This window comes from Scyliorhinus canicula, chromosome 8, assembly GCF_902713615.1.
Source record: "Scyliorhinus canicula chromosome 8, sScyCan1.1, whole genome shotgun sequence".
NCBI classification, from domain to species: Eukaryota; Metazoa; Chordata; class Chondrichthyes; order Carcharhiniformes; family Scyliorhinidae; genus Scyliorhinus; species Scyliorhinus canicula.
The window spans coordinates 32,519,878-32,547,761 of record NC_052153.1 but is presented as its reverse complement, the minus strand read 5'-3'; the positions used below and the strand labels follow the sequence as shown (position 1 = coordinate 32,547,761).

The window sequence follows — 27,884 nt, the reverse complement described above, 5'->3', positions numbered from 1 at the left end:
GGAGATAGGATCTTTAATTCCTACTCCATCAAAATTCTCTCCCAAATTGGAACCTCTTTCTCTGTTCCCCTCCCTTTATTTGCTTAATTGGGACTTCTCCCTGCTGGGGGTCACAGAGGGAGTCTTGGACTCCCTTTGAGACCTCTCCCTGTCCCCTGCTTATAGGTCACAAAACCCTGTTTATGCGCTGTCTTCTTTTTGCAACTGGACTGGTCCTCCGCCCAAGGAACGGCAAAACACCAGATTCCACATGTGGCAACACGGTGGCACAGTGGTTAGCACTGCTACCTCACAGCGCCAGGGACACCAGTTCAATTCCGGCCTTGGGTGACTGCCTATGTGGAGTTTGCACATTCTCCCCGTGTCTGCGTGGGTTTCCTCCGGGTGCTCCGGCTTCCTCCCACAGTCCAAAGATGTGCAGGTTAGATGGATTGGCCATGATCAATGTGCACAGTTATAGGGATAGGGCAGGGAGTGGGTCTAGGTAAAATGCACTATCAAAGGGTCCATGCAGACTCAATGGGCCACAGGGTCTCCTTCTGCACTGTAAGGATTCTATGGATTCTATGTCTCCTTGCTCCCTGTCCGGGCATGCGCGAAACTACCCAACTCACATTCAAAAAGACCAGAAACTTGGCTGGTGTGGGAAATTGGATTGGAGCTGGTACATCCTCATAACAGAATAAAAGTGAGATTTTCTTCATATCGGAGAAGGGTTCGCATTAACACAGTTACAAAAAGTCAAAAGTATTCCCACCTCCTTCCCAGGTCAGCAGTAGCCCCTTGTGAGATGCAAGCAAAATCAAGATTATGCATTTAGTAAAAGTGCAGAAGTAAGATATCAATTTTATATATGCACCTATATCTACCACCTGTAATATAAGGATGTATACAAACTGTAGCTCAATCATCTTCAACGATTCCCTTTAATTTCTGTTCCTAGATTCCTTTGACCTGAAGCACATGAAAGATTTGCACATCAACTATGTTCAGTCTCGACATCAGAAGATTGAACCAACAGTAGATCAGTTCATGCTGTATGTTACTGATGGGGAGCATCAGTCCATGGAGGTGGCTTTTTATGTTATAATCCGACCTACAAATGATGAGGCTCCAAGTTTCCTTGCAAGGAATATCACTGTAAGTGAATGAACACAGTATTTTCTTTACATTAAAGGTATTGACACCACAGTATTATAGAGTGTGTGGAAAGGGATTCACTCAATCAGTTAGCATGCTGATCTACCAGCTAGTTCACAAGTTGCAATACTATCAAGGTTGATCATGTCTTAGATTAATTTGCTACCAATAATTTAGCTTCAACACTGGCTCGATTGTCTCCTCAAATGAAAAACAAACCTCTTTCCCCACAATCTCTTCTCATGAAGGAACATGCTGATAGTATATTTCCTCAGGTAAGAGGAGTCATCTTATACTTGATTCAAGCCTGAACAGTGAGACCTGTGTGTCACAAAAATGAATAACTTAGTATTGTATCAGAGCATAAAATGCAAAAAATCCAAAACAGCAACCCAATCTGCCTCAAACTCACCAGCATACTTTGCATGTGGGCCAGAAGGAGGAGTGTTTACTCATATGACCCAAGGTTTTACCAAGTTACCCCATCCTCATGAAACCTCTGTTCCCCCCATGAAACATCCTGTTACCCACCCCCCACAACCAATGGAGGCCACCCGCCAACAATCAAGCTCTCCCACTGACCACCTCCTCCGTTCATCATCTGTTCCTCTGAGCATCATTGGACCTCACCCAACACCATCAAGACACACCCATTTCCCCCCCTCTAAGAATTAGGTTGCGACCCATCCGAACCTACCACCTACCCTGTACCCGTCCCCCCGCTATGAAATCTCCCCCTTCCCCACCACACTGACATTTAGAATTGGAACCCTTGATTGGACTTTCAGGTGTTTCAAGGCACCACCCACCCACAAAGCCATTGCTCACAACACAGAACTCGCCTCCAGGTTGTTACAGCCCTGAGTGTCAGAAACTTAGTCAAGTCTGAAGGCATTGTGAAAGAACTTACCCTCATTGACCTCTTGTACACATTTTACGTGCTGGAAAGTAATTATCATTGCTGATTTAAAGCCCAGGTCAATCCCCATCACCATGCTCTCCAGTCCAAGCACAGTGAGTACAATAGCCTGTCAAGTACCGTACTGGAGCTTCATGTGGCTACCCACATTCTAGCTTGCCATGATTTATCCCCATTAGTATTAAAGCCGGTTTAATTACTACATAATATAGATGTAGCAAAACAAGATGTTTTCTGACCTGAGTCTCTCTGATGGATCTGGTGTACATGGTCGGGACTCAGCAAAAATAACAGTTGGCAGATGAGGTGGGATTGTCAACAGTTCCCAATGTTAGATAGAGGTAGGCACAGCTTTATTTAATAGCAAAATTATTGTCAGGGAGAAGTTAATTACACTTTCCTCAAAAATGTCTACAACTTTTATTGAACAAGGAACAATGAGATGATGATATTGACCTTTTTAGACTAATTTCTGAATTTATAGTTCTTTTATGGGCCTTGCTTGTTCACATTTTATATTGGAAATCCAGGCACATACTGTACATTATTTTCCAACCATTAATTTTAGCTACAGGAACAATGTGCAGACTGTAACAGATTTTCAATATGTGTTCCCAATGGATGAGACTCACTGGGCGCGATTCTCTCGTCTCCCCACGCGGCGTGGGAGAATCACGTGAGGGCCCCCCGACATAATTCATGACCCCCTCGTGCCCCCCGCGATTCACCCCCCCCCCCCCCCCCCCCCCCCCCCCCCCCCCCGGCTCGGAAGAATCGCCGCTCCCACACCTGGTCGCTGCCGTCGTGAAATGGGAGTGAGAAGCCCGTTTGGGGCTTGTAGGTGGCCTAGAAAGGAAAGAGCACCACGACTGTGCTCGGGAGGGGACAGGCCCGCGATCGGTGCCCACCGATCATCGGGCCGGCGTCCAAATCGGACACACTATTTCCCCTCCGCCGCCCCGCAACATCAAGCCGCCACGTCTCGTGGGGCGGCTGAGGGGAAAGATAGCCACCGCGCATGCGCGGGTTCATGCCATCAGCGTCATGACGTCAGCCGCGCATGCGCGGGTTGGAGCCGGCCAACCTGCGCATGCGCGGCTGAGGTCATTAGGCGCGCCGGCCGCGTCATTCTCGTTGCGACGCCCCCGCGACCGAGATTTACGGAGCGCCGCTCCTAGCCCCGCCAGGAGGGGGGAATAGGGGGCGATGAGCGGCCTCCGAGGCCGTCGTGAAACTCGGCCGAGTTCACGACGGCCCTCCCGATTTTTCCCGGGAGCGGAGAATTCCGCCCACTGAGTGCATTAGACCTGTTCACTTCTTGCCCCATTTGAGGTTTCATGTGTATCTGCGGTTCTGAGTTCTAATGCAGGAACATGTACAACTCAAATTTTGGGCAAAAGCATCGCCAGGATTTGCATCATAGTTGGCCTCATATTGGGTAACCTATGGGGGATGTTATTCACATAAGAAGTTTCATATAATGCTTGAATTTGTCTGTTTCTGATTGTCCCATATAACCATATTCAAAAGATATCACTTTTGGAGAACTAATTGGCAGAGTACAGTAGCCAACCCCCTATTCCAGTGGTGAAAAGGACCACATGATTTTAAGGTCTCAACCTCTGTCATTGAACAAAATAGTCAAGGTCACTTCAAAGCTGGGTTAGGGTGGCCATCAACAGAACACGATGTTTGGTGAGATTTTTGCAGAGTTGTGTAGAGTCTGAGCACCTTTAAAAATTGTGGATGGGAAGACTTCCGGTGGCGGCTCTGAAGGAGTAGGTCGCACATTTGGTGGCTCCTGCTCGGGTCGGACTTTTGGACCTCTTCCCCCGATTTTTTGTCGGACTTGATTCAGTGAATTGATGGTGGAGGCAATTGTGGAGTGGATTCCTACATCATGAAGAGGCGGACCAGAAGTGCTCGTAAAGGAAGAAATAGGCGAACAGAGAAGGCTTGGGCTGAAGCTGCAGCAGGAGAAAGCATGGCGGACGACCGGGGTCCTGGCTTGTCGGCCCAGCGGTTGACGGAGCAGCTGATGCAGTTTATTCAGGGGGGCTTCGCCAAGCAGAAACAGGAATGCTTGGACCTGATTAAGGAATCGATTGCATGGCTGGAACTTAGACTGGATGCCCAAGACCGGGAGATCCAGAAAGTAGAGAAGGCACTGACTGAGCATGAGGAACATCAAACAGCAGTGGAGCTGGAGGTGGGGATGCTGATAAACCAGCAGGAAAGGTCCTGGAGAAGGTGGAGGACCTAGAGAATAGCTGGCAGAACTTGAGAATCGTTGGTCTCCCGGAGGGGTCCGAAGGAGCGGACTCTGGGGCATGTTCAAGAAGCTACTGGGGGATAGGACGTTCCCCCGACCCTAGGAGGTGGACAGGGCTCACAGAGCACTCGCGAGGAAGCCGCGAGTGGGGGACCCACCAAAGGCAATGGTGGTGAGATTCCACAGGTACTTGGACAGGGAGCGTATTTTACGGTGGGCCACAGAGTTGTAAATGGGAGGATAGTATCGTGCGGTTCTAACAGGATCTGAGTGCGGATGTGGCCTGGAGAAGAGCGGGGTTCAATCAGATAAAGTCCACCCTTTTCAAGAAAAAGGTGAAGTTTGGACTGTTGTATCTGGCCCGTCTTTGGGTCATGTATGAGGAGCAACATTTTTATTTTGAGTCACCGAGGAAGTGATGGACTTCGCTAGAAGGAAAGGACTGGTGGCGGACTGAGGTCTTTGAACTTTGCTGCAGCACTCATGTTAAAAATGTTTTTTGTTTTTCGGACGTTATCTGTAATGCCTTCTGTATTGATTTGGGGCTTGTTGCAGAGCTGAGTGAGTTGAAGATAACATTTGCACTGATGGGGGATGGAGGTGTGATTGTTAGATGTTGGATCTTCTGTTTGATCCTTTCTTTGTTTTCTGCGTTTTATTTTTGGGCAATTGTGTTGGGATTGTTTTTCTTTTTCATAACTGTGTCCGAGCCGGGGCGGGGGGGTCACATAGCTAGCTGGCCGGCTATCTCATGGAAGTGCAGTGGGGGGGGGTGAGCAAATGTTATGCTTGTTGAAGGGGTTGGTTTACATAGTGCAGTTACTGGGGGGAGGGGGGAAATGTTCTGCTGACGGGGGAGGGACAGAATGGAAGTCAGGGGCGCAGGCTGCCTGAGGGAAGGCTGGCAGATGCGTGAGGCACGAGCTGGAGACTGGCCCAAGAAACGAGATGGCTGATCGGCGAGGGGAGTGGTGATAAGCCCCACCAACCAGGCTGATCACATGGTACGTAAGAGGGCTAAATGGGCCGGTTAAAAGGGTATGCATGTTCGCGCATTTAAAGGGACTGAAGGCGGATGTGATAATGTTACAGGAGACGCACCCGAGAGTGACTGATCAGATTAGATTAAGGAAGGGATGAGTCTGACAGGTTTTTCACTCGGGGCTGGACACTCGGACTAGAGGGGTCGCGATCCTGATTAATAAGCGAGTGTTAGTCGAGGCAGGAAGAATAGTTGCGGATGTGGGAGTCTGGTACGTTATGGTCAGTGAGAAGCTGGAGAGGCTGCCGGTGGTACTAGTGCCAAATTAGGATGATGTGGAGTTTATAAAGAGGGTGTTGGGGAAGGTCCCGGACCCGGATTTGCATAAGTTGATCATGGCGGGGGGGACTTTAACACAGTCATCAACCCTGGGCTCAATTGGTCGAACTCAAGGACAGGCAGGGTGCCAGCAATAGCAAAGGAGCTAAAGGGGTTCATGGAGCAAATGGTTGGGGGGGGGGGGGGGGGGGGGGGGGGGGTGTGTGGACCCAATGGAGATTTGGGCGGCCGAGATTGAAGGAGTTCCCCGACTCACATGTGCATATATTGTACTCCCGGATTGACTTTTTTATTTTGAACAGGGCTCTACTTACGGGGGTAGTGGACACGTGGTATTCGGCGATCACAATCTCGGATCATGCCCCACACTGGGTTGACCTACAGGTTAGCAAGGAGAATAGCGAGCGCCCGCACTGGAGGCTGGACGTGGGACTTTTAGTGGATGTGGAGGTGTGCGGGGGGCTGCGGAAATGTATTCAGAACTCCCTGGAGGTTAACGACACGGGTGAAGTTTCGGCAGCGATGGTCTCTGGAGGAATTGAAGGCGATGGTTAGAGGGGAGCTGATCTCGATACAGGGAGAAGGCAGACAGAGCAGAGAAGGACCAACTGATAAAGGAGATATTGCAAGTCGACAGGAGGTATGCGGAGATTCCGGAGGCAGGGCTTCTAAGGGAGCGATGGAGGCTACAAACGGAGTTTAGCTTGTCAACTCCAGGGAAGACGGTGAAGCAGATGAGGAAGGAGAGCGGGGGATTTATAAACATGGAGAGAAGGCCAGCAGAATGCTTACGCAGCAGCTTAGAAAGAGGGAGGCTGCCAGGCAGATAGGGAAAGTAAAGGACGGGAACCTGGTTGGAGATTCAACGGTGCTATGTCTTTTCGTCCGACGTCACTTCGTCCAACGTCACTTCGTCCACGTCTTTTGGTCCTACGTCTTTTTGTCCGATGTTTTTTTTGTCCAACGACTTTTTGTCCAATTGTAAATAAACTCCGTAGAAAACAAGGTATAATATCTTCAATGATAGATTCACAGAACTAATGATTTATTATGAGAATTTTATTGATAAAATACAAGTAAAATACAGTGGAAAGATGTATTTATAAAAAGAGTTATTTAAGAAAAGTAATAACATTTAACTATCTAAAAGTTAACTTATTACTAAAAATTACTAAAAGTGATAAGATATCACTTAAAATTGATGCAAATTATATGCCACATTCCTCAAAAAATCATTTTTTCTTGTTGAACCATATTCAGTGACCAATCTTCTGAGGCGTTCAGTTAATTTTTTATATCGCGTACATGAATTTGACGGATCTCCCCGAAGAATTTGAGCCTTTTTGCCTTTAACGAACCCTTCCTCTTCCTTCAGAGTTTTGATTATTCTCCAAATATTCAAATGTGCTCCACCTGCCGAACGCTTTATCGCAGAATGAAACCCCTCAGCAGCATTATTTGTTCTTGGTAGATCTTGAAGAATACGCTGATTAACATTCCATACAGCTATCGGGAATGTAGGTGGTTCTCTCCTTCGTCTAGCACCACGTCCTCTCACAATGCCTATGTAAGTCAAGTCGAAGTAAACGATGAATTCAGCAGGTATTTCTTCATCGTCTATTAAATCTTCATAAGCCTCTTCGACATCTTCGACGGGGAGGAAGGCTAATGCTGAGAAACATCGAATTTTAAGACAGAATTCAGAGTCTGTATTGTATTTTTCTTTGAGGCCTAAATCTGTAATTTTTTGAAACACTGATTGGCTGAAATGAAACAAACATGCCACGACAGATGAATGAAGGAATGATGCATTAAATGCCTTGTGAACTGCAACTTCAAAATCTGCCATGATATCAAGCGGATCTGCATTAGGTTTCATAATTTTCAATTGCTCAAAAAACAATTCGTATGTCTGCTTTGTTTTATTCGGCATTAATGCAAAGACCCGTGGAAAACTGCTACCTTTAACTTGTACATGAATGCAAAACAGTTAAAACCACTGTTCTGGCACAATCTTGAAGGTTCCATCACATGACCAATGACGATATGATGCTATATCCTGAAGAGCACTTTCTGATGCAAATACTAGTAAGCGCTGTTGATCCTCGACGCCCGAATCGTATCTCAGAAACTGTTCGCCATTATCAAGTTTACAATATTCATCAGGTATTTCAAAACCATGTCTAGCCGCTGGATTAGCGGGAAATCCAGATTTGTTTTGTCGGCACCTTTGAATAGTCCTTGAAACGACGGGCAACCTAGGAAGTTGAGAGCCAGTATTTTCTGTTAGCTGCGTAAACTTGGCCGCTAGAATGTTACGCGAACTTGCTGCTATGTTTTCCACTGCTTCATGCTTTATTTCTGCAACTGCTTTTCTAGCATTTAACAAATCTATATCAGCTGGATGAAGGTGCTCACTAGAAAAATAAATAATTTTCGGCTCATTGTTTTCCGTTACCGTGTGAATCTGCACTGAACACAGCCTTCTTTTCTCACATCTCCAGTATTCTTTTCCTAGTTCTGTACTGCTTGAATGAAAATCGTAGATATAATTACTTTCATCAACTACTTTTCTTTTGTTCTTGTTGGACACAATGAACTTTGCCATTTCGGGATGGGCAAATTCAGAAAGTTTACATTTAATTTTAGCAATTTCAAAGAGAGAGAATGAGTATACTACTTTATCATGAGGTTTTAACGATACAATAACAACTGAACGGAAAGAGAACGGTAATAACTATCCTTTAACGAGGCTCGTTAAAGGAAAGAGAACGACAATAACTATCCTTTAACGAGGCTCGTTAAAGGAAAGAGAACGGTCATGACAATCCTTTAACGCGGCTCGTTAAAGGAAAGAGAACGGTAATAACAATCCTTTAACGAGGCTCGTTATAGTTTTGTGCATTATACACAAAGATATTGTGCAAGATATTATACCTTGTTTTCTAAGGAGTTTATTTACAATTGGACAAAAAGTCTTTGGACAAAAAAATTATCGGACAAAAAGACGTTGGACCAAAAGACGTGCGGACAAAAAGACGTAGGACCAAAAGGCGTGGACGAAGTGACGTTGGACGAAGTGACGCCGGACGAAAAGTCGCGTCACGAGATTCAACACGGGTTAATAAGGCATTCAAGGAGTTTTACAGCTGGTTATATGAGTCGGAACTCCCAGCTGGGCTGGAGTGGATGAGGCACTTTTTAGGGGGGCTGAAGTTCCCGAAGGTGGACGGGGGGGTTGGTAGAAGGGCTGGGGGGGGGGGGGGGGGGGTGGGGGGTGGGGGGGGGGGTGGGGGGTGGGGGGGGGCGATCGGGTTGGAGGAAATAGCAGAGGGACTGAAGGCCATGCAGTCGTATAATGCCCTGGGGCCGGAAGGGTAGCCAGTGGAGTTCTGTAAAAAGTTCTCTGGGATATTGGGGTCAGTGTTGATGAGGACATTCAATGAGGAAAGGGAGCTTCCCCCATTATGTCACAGGCCACTATCTCATCGATCCTGAAGTGGGACAAGGACCCGGAGCTATGCGAGTCCTATCGGCCGATATCCCTACTAAATGTGACCAAACTGTTGGTCACAATCTTGTGCTCTAGGATTGAAGACTGCGTTCCGGAGGTGATTTGGGAGGATCAGACGGGATTTGTTAAGGGTAGGCAGTTGGTGGCCAACGTAAGAAGGTTGCTGAATGTGATCATGATGCCCCCAGTGGTCACAAGGGACGCAGAGAAGGCATTTGATTGGGTGGAATGGGAATATCTGTGGAAGGTACTGGGGCGGTTTGGATTTGGGCGGAGCTTCATTGACTGGGTCAGACTGTTGTATCAGGTGATGTGTTGGGTAAGCTGGGTCTGCGAGGACTGCGTTTACTGCAGTGGTGAGAGAGACAGGCTTCCAACACTTGAAGAAATGCAACTCGATTTTATTGAACACTTAACTATAATACATGCTTTAACTGTGGGTTGACACTATGCTGGAGACTGGAGACCTGAGGCTAACCTGACCAGACCATCTGACTACCACATGGTGTTTGTTCTAGTTGCTGCTCACGAGCTCTGACTGTCTCAGAGGCTGGATCCCGAGAGAGCGGGAAAATGAGTGCCCTCTAGCTTTATCGTGGTCGTGTCCTGTCTGATGATTGGCTGCTGTGTTCTGTGTGTTCACTGGTCATCATGTGTGTCAATCACCGCCTGTCTGCACTCCATCATATACCTGGATGTATATTATGACATTTCTACCCCTTTTGTTTTAAAAAAAATATGTTCAGGTCAATAAATAGTGTGTGTGTACAGGAGCTTGACTGTATACAGAATATGCTAACGTATTTACATGGGAAGGTGTCGAGTGCAGATAGAGGGCAGATAACACATTGGGAAAAAAACAATATAGATAGATGTGTAAACGATGAGATCACAAGGCAATGCAACATTCAGTCTATAAATTCAGTCTCTGTGACGGGCGACAAATTCTGGTTGGCCGCCTCAAGGGAGGGTCAGGGGCCACCTGCACTTGAACGGGCGGAACTGTCTCCAATGTAGAGGTCGTTAGAATAACTGGCAGGTCGGTGGCCTTGTGGAAGGACGCATCCTGAGGAACCAGCGTGCGAGGCGGGACATCACGGTTAGGTGGCGGGCGCGGAGGTTGCCACAGTGCCTGCCTATTACGCCGAAGAAAGGAGCTATCAGGCAATGATCTCGGGCCCACTTGCTCAACCACCACAGCTGTGGCAGACTAGTCACCGTCAGGTAGCTGAACACAAACTCGGTCAGCAGGGACCAGATCAGGGAGATCTGTGGCGTGGGCGTTGTACGCCGACTTTCATTGGGCCTGAGACTGTTGCATCCTCTGTAGGACCGGGAAGTTGTCAAGGATAGTGGATAGCCGGCACCGTCGTTCACAGTGTGCGGTTCATTAGGAGCTGCGCTGGGGACAGCCCAGTGGACAAAGGAGTCACCCTGTAGGCTAACTGCGGCAGATTGAAATGCGAACCCGAGTCAGCAGCTTTGCACAACAGTCTTTTAACAATGTGGACCACTTTTTCAACCTTCCCATTCGACCGGGGGTACATAGAACATAGAACATTACAGCGCAGTACGGGCCCTTTGGCCCTCGATGTTGCGCCGACCTGTGAAACCATCTGAAGCCTATCTGACCTACACTATTCCATTTTCATCCATATGTCTATCCAGTGACCACTTAAATGCCCTTAAAGTTGGCGAGTCTACTACTGTTGCAGGCAGGGCGTTCCACACCCCTACTACTCTCTGAGTAAAGAAACTGCCTCTGACATCTGTCCTATATCTACTACCCCTCAATTTAAAGCTATGTCCCCTCGTGTTGGTCATCACCATCCGAGGAAAAAGACTCTCACTGTCCACCCTATCTAACCCTCTGACTATCTTATATGTCTCTATTAAGTCACCTCTCAGCCTTCTCCTCTCTAACGAAAATAACCTCAATTCCCTGAGCCTTTCCTCGTAAGAACTTCCCTCCATACCAGGCAACATCCTAGTAAATCTCCTCTGAACCCTTTCCAAAGCTTCCACATCCTTCCTATAATGTGGTGACCAGAACTGCACGCAGTACTCCAGGTGCGGCCGCACCAGAGTTATGTACAGCTGCAGCATGACCTTGTGGTTCCGAAACTCAATCCCCCTGTTTATAAAGGCTAGCACACCATATGCCTTCTTAACAGCCCTATTAACCTGGGTGGCAACTTTCAGGGATTTATGTACCTGGATGCCGAGATCTCTCTGTTCATCTACACTACCAAGAATCTTACCATTAGCCCAGTACTCTGCATTCCTGTTACTCCTTCCAAAGTGAACCACCTCACACTTTTCCGCATTAAACTCCATCTGCCACCTCTCAGCCCAGCTCTGCAGCTTATCTATGTCCCTCTGTATCCTATAACATCCTTCAGCACTATCCACAACTCCACCGACCTTCGTGTCATCTGCAAATTTACTAACCCATCCTTCTACACCCTCTTCCAGGTCATTTATAAAAATGACAAACAGCAGTGGCCCCAAAACAGATCCTTGCGGTACACCACTAGTAACTGAACTCCAGGATGAACATTTGCCATCAACCACCACCCTCTGTCTTCTTTCAGCTAGCCAATTACTGATCCAAACCGCTAAATCACCTTCGATTCCATACTTCCTTATTTTCTGCAATAGCCTACCGTGGGGAACTTTATCAAACGCCTTACTGAAATCCATATACACCACATCAACAGCTTTACCCTGATCCACCTGTTTGGTCACCTTCTCAAAAAACTCAATAAGGTTTGTGAGGCATGACCTACCCTTCACAAAACCGTGTTGAGTATCGCTAATCAACTTGTTCTTTTCAAGATGATTATAAACCCTATCTCTTATAACCTTTTCCAACATTTTACCCACAACCGAAGTAAGGCTCACAGGTCTATAATTACCAGGGTTGTCTCTACTCCCCTTCTTGTGGGGGCTTGCTGTGACGTGCCGAAAATTGTGCAGCCGGGCAAATTCTGTCCACTCCTGCCTGAAGAAGCAGGGGCTGTTATCACTTATAACTGTGAGTGGGATGCCATGCCAGGCAAAAGTCTCCTTGCATGCCTTGATTACTGTTGCTGAGGTGAGGTCAGTCAGTTTGACCACCTCGGGGTTGTTGCAAAAGTACTCCACTAGGAGGACATAGTCTCGGCCCTTGGCATGGAAGAGGTCACCACCAACTTTGGACCAGGGGAGGTCACCATTTCATGCGGCTGAAGAGTCTCTTTTGCTTGAGCTATGGTATTGTGCGATGGTGTCATCGAGTTGGGCTTGGAAGTTAACATCTGGCGAGGCCGTTGCCTCTGCGGACGACATGGTGTGAACCTGCTGCACAAGGTTCAGGAGTTTGCAGGCCCGAGCACCGAGCAGGGAAGCTCTGTTGGTTCCTACGATTTCAAAACACAGCATTGCTTTTGAAGAACAATGGGACACCGCAAGCTGGCATGAGCCACTGGCAGCAATGGCATTGCCATTATAGTCGAGGAGCTGGCAGGCCGGTGGAAGAATGCTTGGCTTGACTTTGAAATGAGGTTTGCTGAAGTGCCGGTGTCCAGCTTGAAGGGGATGCGAGCCTTGTTGACCATAAGGGTGGCACACCACTCGGCGTCCGAATCAATGGTCATTATTGGGAGTTGTTTCACTATCGTTGATAAAGGCAGCGTATGCTTGGTGATGATGCCCACCCGGAATGGGGATGTGAAGCCCTTAGTGTCGGGGTCTGGTAGACTGTCGGGGTCGGAGTCTGAGACGGGTTGCTGTACCGACCAGATGCTCCTGTGCTGTGGCTGGGATTGCTGTGTGTTGGGCAGTGGAGCAGATCTGCAAAGGGCTGCATAGTGGCCAAGCTTGCCACACTGGAGACAGCGTGAGATTTTGCAGGACATTGCCACTTTAAATGGGCAGAGCCCAGTTGGAGCACGTCATGGCGCCGCCGTCAGGACGTTCCATGCACCACCATGCACGCGCAGTGCGGTCGAACGACGTGCGCATTTGTGCAGTTCGATCGTTGGCCTCGCCGTCCCCTTGGTCGTTGCACGCATGCGCTGGAACCCGGGAAAAACGCATGAAATGGCTGCCCTCATCCAGACTCTGGCCCGACATTTGTTTGATGGCCTGCACCCGTTCCGCATCGTGGGGGTTTTGCCGTGCCGTTTCTGCTGCCTTGATATGGGAGTACCGGTTGTTAGCGTGCTCGTGGAGGACGCAGGTCTCGATGGTGATGGTAAGGGTGAGCTCCTTAACTTTTAGGAGCTGCTGGTGAAGGGGATCGGAGTGGACCCCGAAAATGATCTGACCCCGGATCTTGGAATCGGAAGTGGAGCCATAGTTGCATGAATGGATGCGGGAATGGATTAAAAAGGACTGAAAAGGTTCATCCTTACCCTGACGCCTCTGCTGGAACACATAGCGTTCAAAGCTTTGATTGACTTTGATGTCACGGTCGCTGTCGAACTTCAGCAGGACTGTTTTAAACTTCGTCTTGTCCTCGCCTTCAACAAAGGTGAGGGAGTTGAAGATGTGGATAGCGTGGACCCCGGCTGTAGAAAGGAAGAGAGCGATCTTCCTGGCATCCGATGTGGCTTCGAGGTCAGTGGCTTCAAGATATAGCTGGAACTTCTGCTTGAAAATCTTCCAGTTAGCACCGAGGTTGCTGGCGATGCGGAGCTGCGGGGGAGGGCGGACGCTGTCCATATTAACGGATGGCTGATCGCTGGTTAAAGGCAGATTATCTCAACGTAGGTCCGTCAAATTTGAGCATAACTCACTGGTACCATGATGTGTTGGGTAAGCTGGGACTGCGAGGACTGCGTTTACTGCAGTGGTGAGAGAGACAGGCTTCCAACACTTGAAGAAATGCAACTCGATTTTATTGAACACTTAACTATAATACATGCTTTAACTGTGGGTTGACACTATGCTGACTTGACTGGAGACCTGAGGCTAACCTGACTAGACCATCTGACTACCACATGGTGTTCGTTCTAGTTGCTGCTCACGAGCTCTGACTGTCTCAGAGGCTGGATCCCGAGAGAGCGGGAAAATGAGTGCCCTCTAGCTTTATCGTGGTTGTGTCCTGTCTGATGATTGGCTGCTGTGTTCTGTGTGTTCACTGGTCATCCTGTGTGTCAATCACTGCCTGTCTGCACACCATCATATACCTGGATGTATTTATGACATCAGGCTCCTGTTCCGTGCATACGACGAACAGGTCAACATCGGACTATTTCAGGCTGCATTGGGGAACGAGACAGGGATGCCCTCACTCCCCACTGCTGTTCGTGTTGGCCATAGAGCCGCTGGCAATTGCGCTGAGATCCTCAAGGGGTGGAAGGGGCTGGTCCGGGGGAGGGCGTGGAACACAGAGTCTCGCTATACGCAGACGACCTACTCCTATATGTTTTGGACTAGAAGGGATGGAAGAAATTGTGAGGATTCTGGGAGAATTTGGCCAATTTTTGGGTTATGAACTGAATATGGGGAAAAATTAGATTTTTGCGATCCAGGCAAGGGGACAGGAGAGGCGATTGTGGGAGCTGCCGTTTAGGGTGGTAGGGGGAAGCTTTCGGTACCTAGGCATTCAGGTGGCGTGAGAATGGGAACGGCTACACAAGCTAAATTTGACCCGATTAGTCGACCAAATGAAGGACGATTTCCGAAGGTGGGACGCGCTCCCGTTGTCACTGGCTGGGAGGGTGCAGACAGTGAAAATGACGATCATCCCAAGATTCTGTTTGTGTTTCAGTGTCTCCCCATCTTTATTCCACGGTCATTTTTAAACGGGTCAATAAGGTGATCATTGGCTTTGTGTGGGTAAGTAAGACCCCGCGAGTAAAAAAGGGGATGCTGGAGCGGAGGGAAAGGCGGGCGGGCGCTGCCAATTATGGAAGTGGGTGGTGGAAGGAGGGTCGGTGTGGGAGCGTGTGGAGGCGGCATCATGCAAGGGCACTAGTTTGGGGGCATTGGTAACGGCATCTCTCCCGTTCCTGCTTGCACGATACTTCACCAGCCCCATGGTGGTGGCGGCCTTGAGAATCTGGGGCAATGGAGGAGGCTTGTAGGAGCGGAGAGAGCATTGGTCTGGTCTCCAATCTGTAATAATCACCCGTTTGCCCCGGGAAGGCTGGATGGTGGGTTCTGGATATGGCAGTGAGCAGGGATTGAGAGGATGGGAGATATGTTTATGGAAGGGAGCTTTCGTAGTCTGAGGGAGCTGGAGGAGAAATTTGGATTGACGAGAGGAAATGAGTTTTGGTACCTGCAGATGCGGGACTTCCTACGGAGGCAGGACTCAACTTTCCCGCTGCTGCTCCCAAGGGGGACACAGGACAGGGTAGTTTCCAGAATGTGGGTGGGAGAAGGGATGGTTTCGGACATTTACAAGGAATTTATAGGGTCAGAGGAGATGCAGACCGAGGAGTTGAAACGCAAGTGGGAAGAGGAGTTAGGAGGAGAGATTGAGGATCGTCTCTGGGCGGATGTGTTGAGTAGACTCAACGCGTCCACAACATGTGCCAGGCTCAGCCTGACACAGTTCAAGGTCGTTTACCGGGCTCACATGACAGTGGCTCGGATGAGCAGCTTCTTTGGGGTAGAAGATAGGTGTGCAAGATGTGCAGGAGGGTCAGCTAACCATGTCCATATGTTCTGGGCATGCCCGAAGCTTAGGGGAGTCTGGCAGGGGTTTGCGGATGTCATGTCCAAAGTGTTAAAAACAAGGGTGACACTGAGTCCAGAGGTGGCGATTTTCGGAATGTCGGAAGACCCGGGAATCCAGGAGGAGAAAGAGGCAGACGTTCTGGCCTTTGCTTCCCTGGTAGCCCGGAGACGGATACTATTACCTTGGAGGGACTCAAAGCCCCCGAAGACAGAGACCTGGCTTACTGACATGGCTAGCTTTCTCTGTTTGGAGAAAATCAAGTTGTCTTTGAGAGGGCCAATGTTCGGGTTCGCCCAGAGGTGGCTGCCTTTCGCTGACTTATTTGGGGAAAATTAATCGTCAGCAGAAGGGGGGTTTGGGGTTAGTAAAGGTGGGACCTATATGGAAGGAAGATGGCTTTTGCACTATGTTTATACTTTCATGTACATTGTTTATTTTGTTGTTGTTATAAAACTATAAATACCTCAATAAAATGTTTATCAAAAAAAATAATTATGGACGGGACCAGGATCTAGAAACCCCACCTCCACTTCCATAGACCCTATTTTTTCCCCAAGATGGGATGTTACTCACACGCATGAGATAAACCCAAGCTCAGCAGGGCTATTTGAACCCTGTGCTCTGTTCAAACAGTTCCCATTTTTACTGGTCCATGAGCCTTATTGCATAATGTATGAGTTCTGATTTTTTAAAAAGTAGATATAACTATTTATTGAACGCCTGTAGAACGGTCATGCTGTCCAATTATTTAAACCACTTGCCCTCTAACAATTGAAAAAAGGACAGCCTACCTGTGTCTGTGTTGAAAAAAGTCTTGTGCTTGAAATTTCATAGCTATTTGTTGAGAACATTATAGCATTCTGACTGCTTGACTGCATTCCACAGTCCATCATGATCTATCAGAGACTGTAAATTCACAGTATGATTGATATCGCATAGAGATTATTAAACAATTAGCTGTCTTTAATGTGGGATATGAATACAAATATTAGTTTTTATAAAGGATCAAGAACTTGCGGGGATTTAAATGTATTAAATTGACTTTCCTGAATGAGTGTTTCTTTTTATACTGAGGTCCGTAAAAGACATTTGGAACTTTATTTTATTTAATCTCAGCAATCATCTGATGTCCGCTCATGGTAGACACAGGGCAAGTTGCCTTTGTGTGTGCAAAGGCAAAGAGTAATGGATAGGTGGGCATGAGATAGAATGTGTTGTACTGAGTTGCCCTCGGGACTCAAAGAGGCCATAGGATGATGGGCATGCGTTGGCATGTATAGGTATGGGGAGTAGGTGAGGGATAAAACGGTGTGAGTGGTAATGCATAGAGAATTGCCGGGTGCTTTCTATTTTTTAAGAAAGTAACTGAGACAAAGTCCCAGAGAATTGATTGATCCAGCACTCAGCAGCCCTGTGGACGTATCAGATGTGCATCTGGTGGTGGTGGGCCCAAATACATCCCACACACTGATTTACTGCCTTTCGTTTCTAAATGTTCTCCCTTCTGAATCTATTCCCAGGTCCCCAGTCCCTGCCAAGCTAATTTAAACCTTCTCCAACAGGACTAGCAAAACTCCCTGTGAAGATATTGGGCCCAGCCTGGGCCTGTCTGGCTTGTACAAATCCTACATTCCTCAGGAACAGTCCAATGTCTCAGAAATGTTCCACTCCACCATCTCTCCAGTCATTTAACTAGTACATTGCACAGGGAGTAAAATAGATAATGGACGGATTTCTCTGGTCGGTGACGTCAAAATCGCATTCGGCGATCGGCCAGAGAATCAACGTTCGTGCCGAAATTGGGGACAAAAGAAAACAAAGAACAAAGAAAATTACAGCACAGGAACAGGCCCTACGGCCTTCCCAGCCTGCGCCGATCCAGATCCTTTATCTAAACCTGTTGTCTATTTTCCAAGGTCTACACCTCTCTGTTCCCCACCGGTTCATATATCTGTCCAGATGCATCTTAAATAATGCTATCGTGCCCGCCTCTACCACCTCCGCTGGCAAAGCATTCCAGGCACCCACCACCTACTGTGTAAAAAGCTTTCCATGCACATCTCCCTTAAACTTTCCCCCTCTCACCTTGAAATCGTGATCCCTTGTAATTGACACCCCCACTCTTGGAAAAAGCTTGTTGCTATCCACCCTGTCCATACCTCTCATAATTTTGTAGACCTCAATCAGGTCTCCCCTCAACCTCTGTCTTTCCAATGAAAACAATCTTAACCTACTGAACCTTTCTTCATAGCTAGCACCCTCTAGACCAGGCAACATCCTGGGGAATCTCCTCTGCACCCTCTCTAAAGCATCCACGTCCTTCTGGTAATGTGGCGACCAGAACTGCACGCAGTATTCCAAATGTGGCCTAACCAAAGTCCGATACAACTGTAACATGAGCTGCCGACTCTTGTACTCAATACCCCGTCCGATGAAGGCAAGCATGCTGTATGCCTTCTTGACCACTCTATCGACCTACGTTGCCACCTTCAGGGTACAATGGACCTAAACTCCCAGATCTCTCTCTACATCCATTTTCCCCAGGACTCTTCCATTGACCTTATAGTCTGCTCTTGAGTTAGATCTTCCAAAATGCATCACCTCGCATTTGCCTGGATTGAACTGCATCTGCCATTTCTCTGTCCAACTCTCCAATCTATCTATATTCTGCTGTATTCTCTGACAGCCCCCCTCGCTATCTGCAACTCCACCAATCTTTTTATCATCTGCAAACTTGCTCATCAGACCACTTATACCTTCTTCCAGATCATTTATGTATATCACTTTTGTGATGCACAGCCCCTCCAAAGCTATGCCATATCGATGGCCTCAGGACGTTGGCAGAGACCCTCCCCCCAATGCTCCGCACCCGACCAGCTGAGTTCCCGATATCGTGGGTCTCTCATACTATTATTTGTCGGGAACTCGGTGTGGCAGCTGCGGACTCAGTCCAGCGTCGCCACAGTCGGGGGAGAGCCGATCCGCGGGCAGGGGGGACTTTGGCAGGGGTTGGGGCACTGTTGGGGGGTGGTCTGGGGGTTGTGGGCCGGCCAAGGGTTGAGCACTATTTGGCAGGCCTGGTCCGCACGCAGCCGGTGCCATGTTGCACGGCGCGGCCGCTGCTGGCCACCGCTGTGCGCATGCACGGCCACGCACCTGGCAATTCTCCAGTTGTATCAGCAGCTAGAGCCGGGTGCTCTACACTGCCTGCTGGCTAGCCCCCAGCCAAACTAAGGATCGGTGGCTGCTTTGCCCTACATTTTCAGTCGTAAAACCCCACCAATCCCACGCCGGCGTCAGAACATCGCCTGAAAATCGCAGAATCCAGCCCCTTACCTTTGAGGTCTTGCTTTTCAATCTCTCTTCCAGCTCTCTAAACTCCATCACAGAAACTCATCCCTCTTTCCGCCTATGTCATTAATACCAAGATGTTCACCCAGCAGACTCAAAGTCTTGACATCCATGACCGTGGCACCAAGCAGGGAGAATACCATCTTGGAGTCACGTGTGTGGCAGCAGAAATACTTATCTATTCCCTCACTATTGAATTCCCTGCCATTATTGCCCTTTCACTTTCCTTCCTCCCTTCCTGAGCAGCTGCCACCCCATGTCAGCGCTGGACTTGGCTCTGGCTACTCGTCAGAGGAACTGGAACAGAAAGCCAATTAAGGGTGAGATGCACTCACAATAAAAACTGCCTGGTCTTCCTTGACTGCCTGGCAGTTACCTCTCTGCGTGCACTGTCTTAAACTGCAACAGGTGACCACATCCAGAAACATGTTATCCACAAAGCTGGCTGCCTCACTGATGCCCCCGTCGTGACTCCAGCCGCCGGTCAAATCTGAAAGCTTGAGCTGCTCGAGCTGGAGACACTTCCTGCATAGACGGTCACCCAGACCACGAGGCATGTCCAAGATTTCCCACCCAGCGCTAGGTGTGCTTTCCACATGCTGAGGTTCCCTGCCGTGCTTTTACTTTCCACACTATTTACTAGAAACAATAACCAGCTACTTTCCCTGATCACGATAGCTGTTTTGTACATGTATTTGATGTTTGTGATTTTGCTGGAGACTCTTATTCATTCCTTGGTCATTGTGCTCAGTCTCAAATCTGGTCCATCAGAACTGAGAGCATACAATCACCATAAAAAACCTGAGCAGGCTTGGGCATGTTTCTAGAGAATACAGAAGGATGAGTGGTGACCTGCTAGAGATATCTCCGATTATGAAAGGGTTTGCTAAGGTCCACTTTAGGCGGACCAAAATCAGGGATGACTAATAAATTAACAAAACATTCAAGAGAAACGTCTTTACCCAAAGAATAGTGGAAACGTGGAATTCATTGCCTCAGTAGTTGAGTCTAATAACAAAGATATCTTTAAGAGGAAGTTATTGAAACACATAACACATAAACTTTGCTGATTGGTTAGATGAAGGCAAATGGAAGAAGGATTGTACAGAGAATAACACTGAAATGGATCACTTGGGCTTCATGGACTATCTCTCTGCTTTAAGCACTGCTTAATTATTTGTGATACTCAAAGGAAAAAAGATAAATATTCACCAGCAAACCATTCAAGGATCCCTAAGCTTTTCAAACAGGGTTAAAGGGTTAAGATGGCCCTAACAGTGTTTCTCGCGTGACAGTTGCATGGTTTGAGGTTTGTATCCTTTGTGTCCAACCTTTTAGGTTTGTTCCAAGGCGGAACATATGGGGAAAGTTGTGTAATGATAGAATAAATCCCTTACAATTGATGACTGCTCCTGGTTAGTCTGGGGTTACTTAGATTAGCACCTGTTACAATCACTGGCATCCTGTGGGAAGCCAAAACAAGATGTAAATGAGCGCATCTTCATTCTCCCGAGAGTCTTGTATATCTCTGAGTTCAGAACACTCTATCTGTCAGACACCTTATACAGGCATATGCAGCTGTCCATGAGAGCCTCCTTGTGTCTCCAGTAGCCTGGAAAGAGCTAGAAACCAAGAATTTGGGGGCAGTAGCCTTTTGTGAGGCTGCAGAGTTCTGCAACCACCTGATTTGACATTTTCAGCCTTCAAAAGCACTGGTTCTCCAACAAGATGTACGTCTATCTGTACCTCCTGCTATGTGGATAGAGCTTTCTGTGATCTTCTTCCCAGAGCGCTGAATCTTTATTCCAGATAACGGCAAGACCAATCTCTGTTCAACTAGTTACTTTCTTGATGCTCTCGAAGCCCATGTTAATAATAATTTTATTAAAATTAATTTAGAGTACCCAATACATTTTTTTCCAATTCAGGGGCAATTTAGCATGTTCAATCCACCTACCTTGCCTATGTTTGGGTTGTGGGGGCGAAACCCACGCAAACACGGGGTGAATGTGCAAACTTCTCACGGACAGTGACCCAGAGCTGGGATCGAACCTGGGACCTCAGCGCCGTGAGGCAACAGGGCTAACCCACTGTGCCACCATGCTGCCCCAATAATTATCTTTATTATCACAAATAGGATTACATTAACACTGCAACAAAGTTACTGTGAAAAGCCCTTAGGCGCCATGTTCCAGCGCCTGTTTGGGTCACTGAGGGAGAATTCAGAATGTCCAAATTACCTAATAACATGTCTTTTGGGACTTTTGGGAGGAAACAGGAGCACTTGGAGGAAACCCACGCAGACACGAGGAGAACATGCAGACTCCACACAAAGAGCGACCCAAGCCGGGAATCGAACCTGGGACCCTGGCGATGTGAAGCAACAGTGCTACCCACTGTGCTACTATGCCGCCGACACCAAATCAATTCAATTTGGTGTTGAAATTTAAATATGTTAATAAAGCTCCATTTTTCCACAGCAGGACACTTGGCTATCTTGATAATTGTTGTCATTAAAATGGTGATTGGTGTGTATGCATTGAGTTGACATTGGGTTATGTAAATTTTAATTCTGCCCTGTCCCTTATCCCCAGCTCCTGCAGCCTTTCACAGGCGGGTAGTGTCATCTGTTTTCATGTGCTCTACAACCTGTGTTTTATCGACCACGTCTCCAACTTTATCTTACTTACAAAAAGTTATTTTGTTGTTTTCTCCAGGTATCTGAAGGACATATGCGTGAATTGGATCCATCAATAATCAATGTGGTCGACCTAGATGTGCCATCTGACAGCTTGATGTTCACTATAAGCCAGCAACCTGACCACGGAATGATCATGAATGGAATGTATGGAAACAATGTTGTTCAATACAAACAACTAATCTACACTCATGATAAGCTCACTGTGCTTGACTTCACGATGGATCAACTGAAGCACGGTATTTAGAATTGCAATGTTGTATAATGAAAAGGAATAATGTGTAAAAATAAAAAAACAGAGGTCATGAGCCCGACATTAATTTGGAAGCAAGGAGGGAAAAAAGGAAAACATAAAGGCTACAGAGGAATTTTACCAGTATGTTAACAGGGATGGGGGCCATGAGTTAGGGACAGATGTTTCAAAAGCTAGGACCGTTCACCTAAGAATAGAATAGGTAAAGAGACAACCAATAGAGGAATATAGATACTATGGAGGACAATCAAAATTTCCAAGATGATGAGAGGTTTTGGTAGAGTAAACAGGTAAATTAACTCACTCTAAAAACACACAATGACTCACCATAATTGAAGATCATAGATTCAAATTCATTACAAAGTCTCTGGAGATGAGTGAGGGGATTTTTTTTTCAACTCAGGCTTGATGAGATCCAGACCATTCTGCCTGAAAATGTAATGGGAGCTGATTCCATAAATAATTTTCAAACGATGTTGGACAGGTGGTTTAGGATATTCATAGAGTTTTTACAGCACGGAAAGAGGCCCTTAGCCCCTTGATGTCTGTGCCAGCCACCAAGCATCTATCTACTCTCATCCCATTAACTTGGCCCACAGCTTCGCATGGCATTTCAATTGCTGTGAGGATTCCCACCTCGACCACCATTTCAGGCAGTGAGTTCCAGATTCCAACCACCCTCTGCATGAAAACGTTTTTCTTCACATCTCCTCTAAATCCCCTGCCCATTACCTTAAATCTATGTCTCCTGGTTATTGACCCATCTGTTAAGAACAAAGAACAATACAGCACAGGAACAGGCCCTTCGGCCCTCCAAGCCTGTACCGGTCATGATACCAACCTTTGCCAAAACCCTCAGCACTTCCTTGTGCCATATCCCTCTATACCCATCCTATCCATGTGTTTGTCAAGATGTCTTTTGAATGCCATTAATGCCAGCATTTTATACAGCTCCATCATTTAATTTTTTTTCCAATTAAGGGCAATTTAACGTGGCCAGCCCACTTACCTATCCTGGCAGGAGCAACACAACTTTCAACAGACTGAACAAGTGCTCGAAGCTCTGCCGGTGCTACAATAATTTGACGTTCGAGATCCCATACTTATATCAGCAGACACCTCCAAGCAAGGACTTGGCGCAGTCTGCATCCATAATGGCAGACCAATAATCTTTGCTTCAAGAGCCCCCACTGACACGGCAACGCGTTATGCTCAGATCGAAAAAGAACTCCAGACTGTGCGGAGTCTGCATGTTCTCCCCGTGTGTGCGTGGGTTTCCTCCGGGTGCTCCGGTTTCCTCCCACAGTCCAAAGATGTGCGGGTTAGGTGGATTGAACATTCTAATTTGCCCTTAGTGTTCAAAAAAAGGTTTGGTGAGGTTGCTGGGTTACGGGGATAAAGGAGATAGGGTGGAGGGGTGGGGCTTAAGTGGGGTCCAAGGGCCAGTGCAGACTCGATGGGCCGAATGGCCTCCTGCACTGTAAATTCTATGATTCTATGAACTCCTTGCTTCAGTCATGTCAGAAATTTCATGGCTTCATCTATGATTGACTTACAAGTGTTAAAAATGATCTACAGCCACCCTTAACTATTCTAAAGAAGCCTCACACTGCATCTGCACGACAGCAGCGCATGACGCTAAATTTACAACGTTACAACCTCAATAGTATCTACATACTAAGGTGCAAGGGGCAAGGTTCAGAGGAGATGTGCGAGGTAAATCTTTTACACAGAGGGTAGTTGGTGCCTGGAACTCGCTGCCAGAGGCGGTGGTGGAAGCAGGAACAATAGGGACATTTAAGGGGCATCTTGACAAATACATGAATAGGATGGGAATAGAGGGATATGGACCCCGGAAGTGCAGAATATTTTCGATGGGTAGCATGGTTGGCGCAGGCTTGGGGGCTGAAGGGCCTGTTCCTGTGCTGTACTTTTCTTTGTTCCTTGCACAAACGTGATAAAGAGATTTACTTAACTGATGCCCTTTGCAGAGCCTTCCTACCCATCACAGACCAGGCAGATCATGAGGAGGACATCGGCATTATGACAATAGGGATGCTTTGCATCCAGATGTGCACAATGCGACGTAATCAAGCCACATCAAGTGAAAGAACTAAGAACATAAGAACTAGGAGCAGGAGTAGGCCATCTGGCCCCTCGAGCCTGCTCCGCCTTCAATGAGATCATGGCTGATCTTTTGTGGACTCAGCTCCATCTTCCGGCCCGAACACCATAACCCTTAATCCCTTTATGCATCAAAAACTATCTATCTTTATCTTAAAAACATTTAATGAAGGAGCCTCAACTGCTTCACTGGGCAAGGAATTCCATAGATTCACAACCCTTTGGGTGAAGAAGTTCCTCCTAAACTCAGTCCGAAATCTACTTCCCCTTATTTAGAGGCAATGCCCCCTAGTTCTGCTTTCACCCACCAGTGGGAACAACCTGCCCGCATCTATCCTATCTATTCCCTTCATAATTTTATGTTTCTATAAGATCCCCTCGCATCCTTCTAAATTCCAACGAGCACAGTCCCAGATGACTCAACCGCTCCTCGTAATCCAACCCCTTCAGCTCTGGGATTAACCTAGTGAATCTCCTCTGCACACCCTCCAGCGCCAATATGTCCTTTCTCAGGTAAGGAGACCAAAACTGAACACAATACAAAGGTGTGGCCTCACTGACACCTTATACAATTGGAGCATAACCTCCATCATCTGAAACTCCATCCCTCCAGCAATGAAGGACAAAAATCCATTTGCCTGCTTAATCACCTGTTGCACCTGTAAACCAACATTTTGCGACTCATGCACCAGCACACCCAAGTCTTTTTGCACAGCAGAATGTTTTGATATTTTATCATTTAAATAATAATCCTTTTGCTGTTATTCTTACCAAAATGGATAAACTCACATTTATCAACATTGTATTCCATCTGCCAGACCGTAGCCCATTCACTTAAGCTATCCAGATCTCTCTGCAGACTTCCAGTATCCTCTGCACTTTTTGCTTTATCACTCATCTTAGTTTCGTCTGCAAACTTGGACACATTGCCCTTGGTCCCCAACTCCAAATCATCTATGTAAATTGTGAACAATTGTGGGCCCAACACGGATCCCTGAGGGACACCACTAGCTACTGATTGCCAACCAGAGAAACACCCATTAATCCCCACTCTTTGCTTTCTATTAATTAACCAATCCTCTATCTATGCTACTACTTTACCCTTGATGCCTTGCGCCATTATCTTATGCAACAACCTTTTGTGTGGCACCTTGTCAAAAGCTTTCAGGAAATCCAGATATACCACATCCATTGGCTCCCCGTTATCTACCACACTGGTAATGTCCTCAAAAAATTCCACTAAATTAGTTAGGCACAACCTGCCATTTATGAACTCATGCTACGTCTGCCCATTGGGACAATTTCTATCAAGATGCCTCGCTATTTCTTCCTTGATGATTGATTGCAGCATCTTCCCTACTACTGAAGTTAAGCTAACTAGCCTATAATTACCCGCTTTCTGCCTACCTCCTTTTTAAAACAGTGGTGTCACGTTTCCTAATTTCCAATCCACCGAGACCACCCCATAGTCTAGTCAATTTTGGTAAATTATCACCAGTGCATTTGCAATTTCCCTAGCCATCTCCTTTAACACTCTGGGATGCATTCCATCAGGGCCAGGAGACTTGTCTACCTTTAGCCCCATTAGCTTGCCCATCACTACCTCCTTAGTGATGACAATCATCTCAAGGTCCTCACCTGTTATAGCCTCATTTCCATCAGTCACTGGCATGTTATTTATATCTTCCACTGTGAAGACCGACCCAAAAAACCTGTTCAGTTCCTCAGCCATTTCCTCATCTCCCATTATTAAATCTCCCTTCTCATCCTCTAAAGGCCCAATATTTACCTTAGCCACTCTTTTCTGTTTTATATGTTTGTAGAAGCTTTCGCTATCTGTTTTTATATTCTGAGTACGTTTACTCTCATCATCCATCTTACTCTTCTTTATAGCTTTTTTAGTGGCTTTATGCTGCTGCCTAAAGATTTCCCAGTCCTCCAGTCTCCCACTAATCATTGCCACTTTGTATGCGTTTTCCTTCAATTTGATACTCTCCCTTATTTCCTTAGATATCCACGGTCAATTTTCCCTCTTTCTACCGTCCTTTCTTTTTGTTGGTATAAAGCTTTGCTGAGCACTGTGAAAAATCGCTTGGAAGGTTCTCCACTGTTCCTCAACTGTTCCACCATAAAGTCTTTGCTCCCAGTCTACCTTAGCTAGTTCTTCTCTCATCCCATTGTAACCTCCTTTGTTTAAGCACAAAACGCTTCTGTTTGATTTTACCTTCTCACCCTCCATCTGTATTTTAAATTCTACCATATTGTGATTGCTCCTTCCGAGATGATCCCGAACTATGAGATCATTAATCTAAGGGCAGCACGGTAGCATTGTGGATAGCACAATCGCTTCACAGCTCCAGGGTCCCAGGTTCGATTCCGGCTTGGGTCACTGTCTGTGCGGAGTCTGCACATCCTCCCCATGTGTGCGTGGGTTTCCTCCGGGTGCTCCGGTTTCCTCCCACAGTCCAAAGATGTGCAAATTAGGTGGATTGGACATGATAAATTGCCCTTAGTGTCCAAAATTGCCCTTAGTGTTGGGTGGGTTACTGAGTTATGGGGATAGGGTGGAGGTGTTAACTTGGGGTAGGGTGCTCTTTCCAGGAGCCGATGCAGACTTGATGGGCCGAATGGCCTCCTTCTGCACTGTAAATTCTATTAATCAATCCTGCGTCATTACACAGGACCAGATCGAGGACAGCTGTTCCCTCGTAGGTTCCATTATATCCTGTTCAAGGCAACTATCGCGGATACATTCTATAAACTCATCCTCAAGGCTGCCTTGACTGACCAGGTTAAACCAATCATAGAACATAGAACAGTACAGCACGAACAGGCCCTTCGGCCCTCGGCTTTGTCCAAAACCAAGATCAAGCTATCCTACTCCTGTCATTCTGGTATGCTCCATGTGCCCATCCAATAAGCGCTTGAAAGTTCCTAAAGTGTCTGACTCCACTATCACAGCAGGCAGTCCATTCCACACCCTAACCACTCTCTGAGTAAAGAACCTACCTCGGACATCCCTCCAATATCTCCCACCCCAAACCTTATAGTTATTCCCCCTTTTAACAGCTACATCTACCCGAGGAAATAGCCTCTGAACATCCACTCTATCTATCACCCTCATCATCTTATAAACCTCTATTAAGTCACCTCTTATCCTCCTCTGCTCCAAAGATAAAAGCCCAATCAACATGTAGATTAAAATCCCCCATGATAACTGCTGTACCATTTCTACATGCATCAGTTATTTATTTATTGCATGCCCCACCATAATGTTACTATTTGGTGGCCTATAGACTACTCTCATCAGTGACTTTTTCGACTTACTATTCCTGATTTCCACCCAAATGGATTCAACATTATCCTCCAAAGCACCGATGTCATCCCTGACTATTGCCCGGATGTCATCCTTAAAGAACAGAGCTACACCTTGCCATCCACTCTGTCCTTCCGAATAGTTTGATACCCTTGGATATTTAACTCCCAGTTGTGACCGTTTTTTAACCATGTTTCAGTAATGGCCACTAAATCATAGACATTCACGATGATTTGCACCATCAACTCATTTACCTTATTCTGAATATTTCGAGCATTCAGGTAAAGTACACTTATGTTGGCT

At 46.9% G+C, this 27,884-nt stretch overlaps 1 protein-coding gene across 3 annotated transcripts in view; it reads left to right on the top strand.

Moving 5' to 3' along the window:
• Window positions 1-27,884, top strand: part of frem1a (Fras1 related extracellular matrix 1a) — a 452,495-nt gene that overhangs the window by 323,688 nt on the left and 100,923 nt on the right. For all 3 annotated transcript variants that reach the window (XM_038804357.1, XM_038804358.1, XM_038804359.1), the window contains 2 exons: window positions 944-1,140; window positions 21,908-22,127. In XM_038804357.1, coding sequence (XP_038660285.1) covers window positions 944-1,140; window positions 21,908-22,127 — 417 coding nt within the window. The remainder of the gene's footprint in view (window positions 1-943; window positions 1,141-21,907; window positions 22,128-27,884) is intronic.